This window comes from Muscardinus avellanarius (genome assembly GCF_963383645.1).
Source record: "Muscardinus avellanarius genome assembly, chromosome: 3".
NCBI classification, from domain to species: Eukaryota; Metazoa; Chordata; class Mammalia; order Rodentia; family Gliridae; genus Muscardinus; species Muscardinus avellanarius.
Window position 1 is genome coordinate 20,980,017 of NC_137788.1, and position 8,253 is coordinate 20,988,269.

At 53.6% G+C, this 8,253-nt stretch overlaps 1 protein-coding gene across 1 annotated transcript; it reads right to left on the reverse strand.

Moving 5' to 3' along the window:
- Positions 1–6,672, reverse strand: ZNF683 (zinc finger protein 683; the record flags this gene model as incomplete). Its single annotated transcript, XM_080691361.1, has 5 exons — positions 1–282; positions 1,225–1,353; positions 3,008–3,699; positions 5,764–5,959; positions 6,559–6,672. 5 exons carry the CDS (start codon positions 6,670–6,672, stop codon positions 1–3), a joined length of 1,413 nt encoding a protein of 470 aa, XP_080547487.1.
- Between the last annotated feature and the right edge of the window lie 1,581 nt (positions 6,673–8,253).

The following is an 8,253-nucleotide window of genomic DNA, read 5'->3' on the forward strand; positions in this document are numbered from 1 at the left end:
CTAGACCTTGTCCACACCCCAGCCCTTCTGCTTCTCGGACGGCGTGGCCACAGGATCTTGTGGCCCCTGGTGCCATTGGGCAAGGCAGGTGAGTGGGACCAGGGGCAGGTGGGCGTGCGCCAAGCTGCAGGGCCATAGTGTGTGCAGCCGATGGTGCAGCTTCAGGTGGGCGTGCTGGGCGCAGTGACTCTGGCAGACGCTGCACTGGAAGGGCTGGGCCTCTGAGTGCAGGCGCAGGTGGGTCTTGAGGTTGCTGGAGCTGCTGAATCGCTTGTGGCACATCTGACAGGAATGAGCCGGGGATCAGCTCCAGGTTAGAGATCTCCCCCTGCTCCTCCCTGTCTTTAAACACCTCCCTGCCCACCTTCTAGGCAAGGCAGGCCTGGAAGCTTTTCCTAGTTATTTTCCCCCAGGACTCATAGGATATGGCACGGTTAGGGCCAGGCCGACCTGGGGCAGTGTCCTTCTTTATTTTCTGTGTGACCTTGGTTAGGTGACTTTGCTCTGAAGCTTCCTCTCTTTACTGATAACATGTGACTATTAACTCCTAACCTCATGGCAAGGCAACTTGAAGGAGGCAGCATCAGCGGATGTAATCAGCACATACTGGGAGCTGAGCGTGGCCTCGTGTGTCTCCTCGGAGGCCCTAGGGAAGCTTGACTAGGTACTAGTACAACTCCTGTATTATGGTGAGGACGTAGTGGCTCGGAGGAGCGGAGCCACCACCCAGAGGTTACACTGAAGGTTGGAGGGCAGGCCAGGACTTGAACACAAGTGACCTGACTGCAGCTCAGAGGCATCACCACCACGCTGCTCTCATTTCTGCCCCTGTGAAACGGGGAGCATTCCTGCCCTCCTGTCTTCCCAGGGATGGGGCCACACGTGACGGAGGCAGTGACATTGATCTAATGGTTTCGTACTTGGACACCTTGCGTAAACTATGGCCTGCACTCCTCTACCAACCCTGGGAGGGTGGTAGTGGATGTTCATTCTCCAGGACCCCAGCTTCCAGACATACGTCTCTGTTCCCTCCAATATCACTCATTCCTAGCTGAGAGGGCTCATTTTCCTCCCTGCAGATGCTCCCTGCCCTGGCCGACCCCCTCCTTCCTTTCCTGGCGCCCCTTGTTGGGGGTGGAGAATAGAGACTCAGGGGCCATCCCTCCAGAGGCCTAGAATCCCTCCCCAGGGTGCGGGTGCAGTATGGGGGAGGGGAGGGCTCACCAGGCACTTGTGGGGCCGCTCCCCAGTGTGCACCAGGTGGTGCTTCTGCAGGTGGGCGAGCTGGGTGAAGCTCTTCTGGCACAGGGCACACTGGAACGGACGCTCGCCACTGTGCACACGCAGGTGGACCTGAGCGGGGAGGAGGAGAAATGCTGCCAGCTGCCCAGAGCCCCCAGCAGTCTGCGCCCTTATCCCTCACAAACTCTTGTTGGCACCCAGGCCTCTCAATCTCATTGACTGTCACCTCCCTCAAAGCCTGCTATTACCTCCTACCCTTTCTGATGCCCTGCAGGGGAGATGCAGGGGTCAGGAGGCTAGGTACAGAATATTGCAGATCTATCCTGGGGCAGTGCTATTCAAGGTTTGGTGCACACACATACACACACAAAAGGGGAAAAAAGAAAGAAAACAAGGTTCACAGACCAGCAGCATCTATATCCCATTGGGAACATGTTAAAATGCAGCTTCTCAGCCCCCACCCTTGAGCTGCTAAGACAAAATATATGGGGATGGGGCCTGGGAATCTGCAAGCTTACTGGATCTTCAAGTGATTTAAGAATTCCTGACCTAGCCGGGCGTGGTGGCGCACGCTTGTAATCCCTGCGCTTGGGAGGCAGAGACAGGAGGATCGCACAGGTTCGAAGCCAGCCGCGTGCTCTGGCTTAGGAGACCCTGTTTCCAAAATAAAAATGTAAAAATAGGTCTGGGAGTGTAGCCCGGAGGTAGAAGGGCTTCCAGGAACCCCAGTACCACCAAAAATAAATAAATAAATAAATATAAATAAATAAAATAAAATAATTCAAAAAAAGAATTCCTGACCTAGAGGATCCAAGAGGGCTGTGCCCCAGTAACCATAGTTTACTCCAGCCGGTTTTGATCCAGGCATAGCCTCCGGTCCTTGCAGACACACAGATACGCCCACGGGCTCCCCCTGCTGGATAATGTGTATAATGGCACCAACAACACTGGGCTGATTTGTGGGATCCCACTTGAAAAAGGTTGTCAGGTTTGTGGTCTAGACCCAACCCAATCCACCTATTCCCCCATATGACCTTCAAAAGAAAGAAAGAAAGAAAGAAAGAAAGAAAGAAAGAAAGAAAGAAAGAAAGAAAGAAAGAAAGAAAGAAAGAAAGAAAGAAAGAAAGAAAGAAAGAGAGAAAGAGAGAGAGAAAGAAAGAAAGAAAGAAAGAAAGAAAGAAAGAAAGAAAGAAAGAAAGAAAGAAAGAAAGAGAAAAAAAAGTGTAACCCTAGCCAGGCATGATGCTACAAGCTTGTAATCCCAGCATTCAGAAGGCTGAGACAGGAGGATCGCGGTTGGGGACAGCCTCAGCTACTTAGCGAGGCCCTTTGCAACCCAGTGAGACCCTGTTTCAAAATTAAGAATAAAAAATAAGGCTGGGGTGTATCTTGGTGGTAGAATGTCCCTGGGTTTCATCCCCAGTACCACAAAAAAAAAAAAAAGAAAAGAAAAAAAGAAAAAAAAAGCCTAACTCTAACCCCACCATTAAGTCACAGAAACCTTGGGAGAAGCCTGCCATTAGGAGCCTCCATTTCCCCATCATTAACTTAAGTGAGTTGACCTCATAGGTAGTCTTCTAAGGTGGACAGGACTTTGGTGGCCATCTTGTTCTGTATTTCCACCCTGATGACCAGTCCGAGGTCATATGGCCCTCAAGGCTGCCCAGGAGTGCTGGCTTTTTGGTTGCTTATTCTGGAAGCAGGGTGGGGAGCAAAGGGGGCAGGGGAGGGCTGAGAGGGACAGCAGAGCCCAGGCGGCAGATACCTTGAGGTTGGACAGCTGCCCGAAGGTCTTGGCGCACACATTGCACTCATATAGGATCTTGCCATTCTCTTTCTTTAGTGGGTAGGGCAGGGCTGCGGTGCCCGCCCGGGAGCCCAGCGGGGTCCGCTTGGCTGGAGCTGCCACACCAGCATGCCCCGACCCTGGAGACTGGGTTGCGGCAGTTCCTGGGCCTGGATCCTTGGCCTGGGAGGGCAGGGTTTGGCCAGAGGCGTGGCAGGCCCCCGAGTGGAGAAGCAGGCTGTCCCCCTGGGCACGGTGGTGCCCAGCCACATCGTCAGTCATCAGCAGGTCGGGCGTAGCCATGGTGGGGTAGGAAGCGCCCTGAGGCAACATGAAGAGGTGGGGACATTGGAAAGGAGGTAGGGCCCCATAGGTGAACAGGTAGGGTGAGGGCAGAAGTGGGTAGCCAGGAAGGAAGGCATGGAGGCCCCATGGGAGTGCCTTGGAGATGTAGGCAGGTGGGGGGCAGGGGCAGGAAGCCGAGGGGCTAGGGCTCTTCCCATTCATCCAGGCGCTTGGGGAGGAGCAGTGGTGCAGAGGGAGGGTCGGGCAAGACGGGCCCTGGCCAGCTCTCTCTGGCTGGCTTCCCCTCTTGTCTCTGCTCCGTGGGTTCTTGGCAGCAAGTTTCTCGTTATCAGTGGTGCTGGTATGCAACCCCAGGGGCTGGGACTCTGAGCAGGAAAGAGAAGACAGTCAGTTCCCCACAGCCTGGGGAAAAGAATTGTCCCCCATGAGACAAGCTGGGTGGGGATGCTGGGGCTCAGCTTCTCGCTTCTGTGAGCTGCTACTATTGTACTTGCTAATTAAAGCTGCTAGCGCCGGGCGTGGTGGCGCACGCTTGTAATCCCCGCGCTTGGGAGGCAGAGACAGGAGGATCGCGCAGGTTCGAAGCCAGCCGCACGCGCTGGCTTAGGAGACCCTGTTTCCAAATAAAAATGTAAAAATAGGTCTGGGAGTGTAGCCCGGAGATAGAAGGGCTTCCAGGAACCCCAGTACCACCAAAAAAAAAAAAAAAAAAAAAAGCTGCTAGCTGGTGCACCCCTGTAATCCCAGGAACTGGGAGGCAGAAACAGGAGGATCACAAATTCAAGACAAGCCTCAGTAACTTACTGAGACCTTGAGCAACTGTTTCAACATTTCAACTGTTTCAACATTTTAAGGGCTGGGGTTATACCCTGGAAATAGAATGTTCTTGGGTTCAATCTCCAGGACCCCTTGCCCTCCCCCCAAAAAGCTGCTAGCATTTCTGTTGTGCTTGACAATTTCAGAGAGAGAACACTTTCCTAGAAGCCTAATAAACATCCAGCAAGAGAAGTCAAGTGGGCTTTCGGATAAACTGGTTTGGAGCTCAAAGGACTGGTCCTAGCTGGAAGCAGAAATGTAGGTACCTTGGCCCAGATGAGCTCACACAAGGCTGGCACTAGATCTGTGTCCAGAGTGGCAGCTGCTGGACACATGTAACTAAATTGATACTAAGATAAGATTAAGCCGGACATGGTGGCACATGCCTGTAATCCCTGTACTTGGGAGGCTGAGATGAGAGGATCACAGGTTCGAGGACAGCCTCAGCAAGTCGTGAGATTCTCATCAACTTAGTAAAACCCTGTTTCCAAATAAGAAATAAAATTGGACTGTGGGTATATCTCCAAGGTAGAATGCCTCTGAGTTCTCCCAGTACCACAGAAAAATAAGATAAGATTAAGGCCAGGTATGATGGTGCACACCTGTGATCCCAGGTGTGCGGTAGGCTGAGACAGGAAGATCGCAGGATCAAGGCCAGCTTCAGCAACCTAGCAATACTTGCAGCAATCTAGCAATACCATTTCAAGACAAAAAATAAAAAAGGCTGGGGGTATAGCTCAGAGGTAGAATGCCCCTGGATTGAATCCCCAGTACCAAGAAATAAAAGTAAAGTATACAAGTTGTAGCATTGGACAGCACAGGTATAGAAATTCCCCACTGCTACGCCAGGCGTGATGGTGCACACTTCTCATCTCAGTACTTGGGAGGCTGAGACAGGAGGATTGCGGGTTCATGACCAGCTTCAGACACTCAGTGAGGCCCTCCCCATTGCTGCAAGAAGGTCCATAAAACAGTGCTATTCTATAAAGGGATATTCTACTACTAATCTATATCCCCAGACCTTTATAATTTTTATTTTGAGGCGAGGTCTCACTAAGTTGACCATTGGCCTCAGACTTGAAATCCTCCTACCTCAGCCTCCTGAGTCACTGAAATTACGGGTGTGTGCCATCACACCTGGTCAGACAGTGCTCTTCTAGATCAGGAGAACAGGAGAGGGAAGAGAGAAAGGAGAGGATGGGAGAGAGAAGATGGAAGAAGGGAAAAGAAGGAAGGAAAGAGGAGAAGGGAAAAGAGAGGAGAGGAGAAGAAAGAGGAAGTAGCAGGAAACTAGAAGAGGCAGAACTAGGGCTCCTGGCCCAGCTCCTGATGAAGACTCCCCCAGCTCAGACGTTCCAGTGGGCAGAGCACCACCCCAACCCCATGACTTTGGCTACACCAGCTCTCATGCCCAGGCCTGAGAAAGCCACTGCCCACCTCTGTGGGCTCAGGCATCACCACCTCGGAAGTCCCTGTCCCCTCAGCAGACATCCAGGCCAAAACAACTCTGCCCTCACCAGTGACAGCCAGTCCCCTCCCTGGACCCCAGGGCCTGATGGCGCTTTACCCAGCCCTCCACCCAGGTGCAGGCCCAGGCCCGGGCCCGGGCTTACTCGTGTTCCAGGCATCTGCTCTGAGACCCTGTGGGACTGTGCCGACGGCAGGGTGCTGTAAGTACAGGTCCAGGCCTTGGGGGCAGGCCAGCAGGGAAGACCTGGCTGGTGCCAGTGACAAGGGGCAGAGGCAGCTGCCATAGGACTGGCCGGGGGCATCCTCTGCGTCTGGAGGCAGCCTGCAGGCTGCGAAGACCTGGGAGCAGAAAACAAGGGGCTGGGCAGATGGTGGCTAGGGCTCTCAGGGCCCCTCCAATGGTCCCATTCCTAGTTTGGGTTCCAAAAGGGAGTGACATCTGTCACTCAGATGGCTCTCCTTCCCATATGCAGAACTTTCTTTCCCCCAGGGCTTTGCTATCCACTGCCCTCCCCTTCTTCCTAGAACCTGTTTGGGCTCCTCCCCATCCCCCACTCCTGACCACCCTGGGCTCTAGTGAATCTCAGATCATCTACTGTTTATTTTGAATGGAGCCAAGGTGAAGTTGGGGAAATCCTGATCCAAGACTGTAAAGCCCACAGTATGGCCCTGTGCCCCCGCCCACGAAAGCCCAAGGCCGTGGTCACACTGGCCAATCCTTCGTAAAGCCTCTCCCTTCTCCTTTTCTGCAGGAATCTGGGTTCCTAGGTCAAGAGGACACAGTCTCTGGTATCTCAAGGTATAGCCCCATGATGTGCCTGTGGTGGGAGTGCGTAGGACCAGGGAGATGGGGCTCTAACTCATCCTCCACTTCTTTCCAGCACCACCTCCTGCCATGAGCAGACTGCCCTCAGAGAAAAGGCCGAGACCCACCCTACCTGGTTGTTGTGGCAGAGCCTGCAGTCCTGACCAGAAGACAGGAAGCCCGCTGGGTCCCCCAGGGCCTTGGTCTTGTGACAACCACCCGGTTGTATGGCTGCTTTCCCCTTCATAGTCCCTCTACCTGCTGGGAATAGAGGTGGGCCAAGGGGAGCCATGAAGGTCCTCCAGATAGGAGCCCAGGCCTCCCACCCACATGCTGTGAGACTCTGAGCAGGCCACTTTCCCTCCTCGCTAGGGCTCCCTCTCTTAGAAAATGCAGGCTTGGAGCCAGGCATGGCGGTACATGCCTGTAATCCCAGTACTTGGGAGGCTGAGACAGGAGGATTGTAGGTTCACCAGCCAACCTCAGCAACCTCATGAGGCTTCTGCAATTTAGTGAGACTGTGTTTCAAAATAAAAAATAAAAAGGGCTGGGGGTATATTTTAGATGTAGATTATCCATGGGTTCCATCATCCTTAGTGCCAAAAATAAAATAAAATAGAAGAAAACAAAATAAAATGGAGGGTTGGACTAGTTGAAGTGTAAAGGTTAGTGCTGACATTTAGAAACCAAAGACGTTCTCCTCGTAGGTGCAGAAATGGGATCATATAGCGAGGTATGGTGTTGCACACCTGTAATCGCAGTACCTGGGAGGCTGAAACAGGAGGACTGCAGGTCCAAAGCCAGCCTCAGAAACTTAGCAAGACCCTGTTTCCCAGAAAAACAAACAAACAAACAAAAAAACAGAAAGGGCTAGAGGTGTAGCTCAGAGGTCAAACTCCCAATACCCCCCCCCCACACACAAGAAATGGGATCAAATGGGGATTAGCCAATCAGAGGAGGAGCAGAGGCGGCAGAGGGCCACAGAGATTTGGGAAGCCACCTCTTTCCATGCGGGGTTGGGGGTCCATGTGGCTACCAGACAGAGGCAGGCTTCCTGGGCACTGAGGCGGCCTCCAGGGAGTGAGCGCAGGGGCCCCAGGTGGCCCCGGGCTCAGCTCTCAGCTCAGTGAGCACCTGCTTCTCCGAATCATTCCAGGCCACAGGGCACAGAGATCTCCTCAGCTCAGCAGACTCCCAGGACCTCCTTCCTCTCAGCGGCACCCACCCCATCGGTCCCAAATGCCCCTCGGACTTTAAGACCCTCCCTCCAGGCTCTCGGCCCTCCAGAAACCCTTTCCTTCCACACTTTCCCTGACCCCACCGCGGGTCTCAATATGCACAGGCTCTTCTCTGGGCAGGAAGGTGGCTGGCCAGGCGGCCAGAGGCTGCCTGTGGCTGAGGTCCCCGTGGGTGTGAGAGATGACAGGAAGGTGCTATGAGGCTGCCTCAAATAGGAAGAGGGGCAGGCGGGCAGGGAGCCCCGTGAGACCTGGCCAGGGCTGCTGTGCACCCAGCTGCTGGCATTTCAGTGTGTGTGTCTGGGTGTCAGGGGTGGAGGGGTATGGGTTCTGTTCTCAGAAGGCAGATGGCTAAGAGGAAAGATAGAGCAGGACTCAAAGGCTGGAGTTGGGGTCCTTCTGGGGATGACAGGCAGAAATGATGACAGGGAAGAGAGTGACAGGCAGGGTCAGGACCAGGCAGAGATAGTTGTTTAGTAGGGACAGGAACAGGCAGGGAAAAGAACAGGCAACTAGGAGGAAATGGGGTGAGATAGGGAAAATGCAGGCAACCAATCCCATACAGCAGAGGCCCAGAACACAGCCAATGT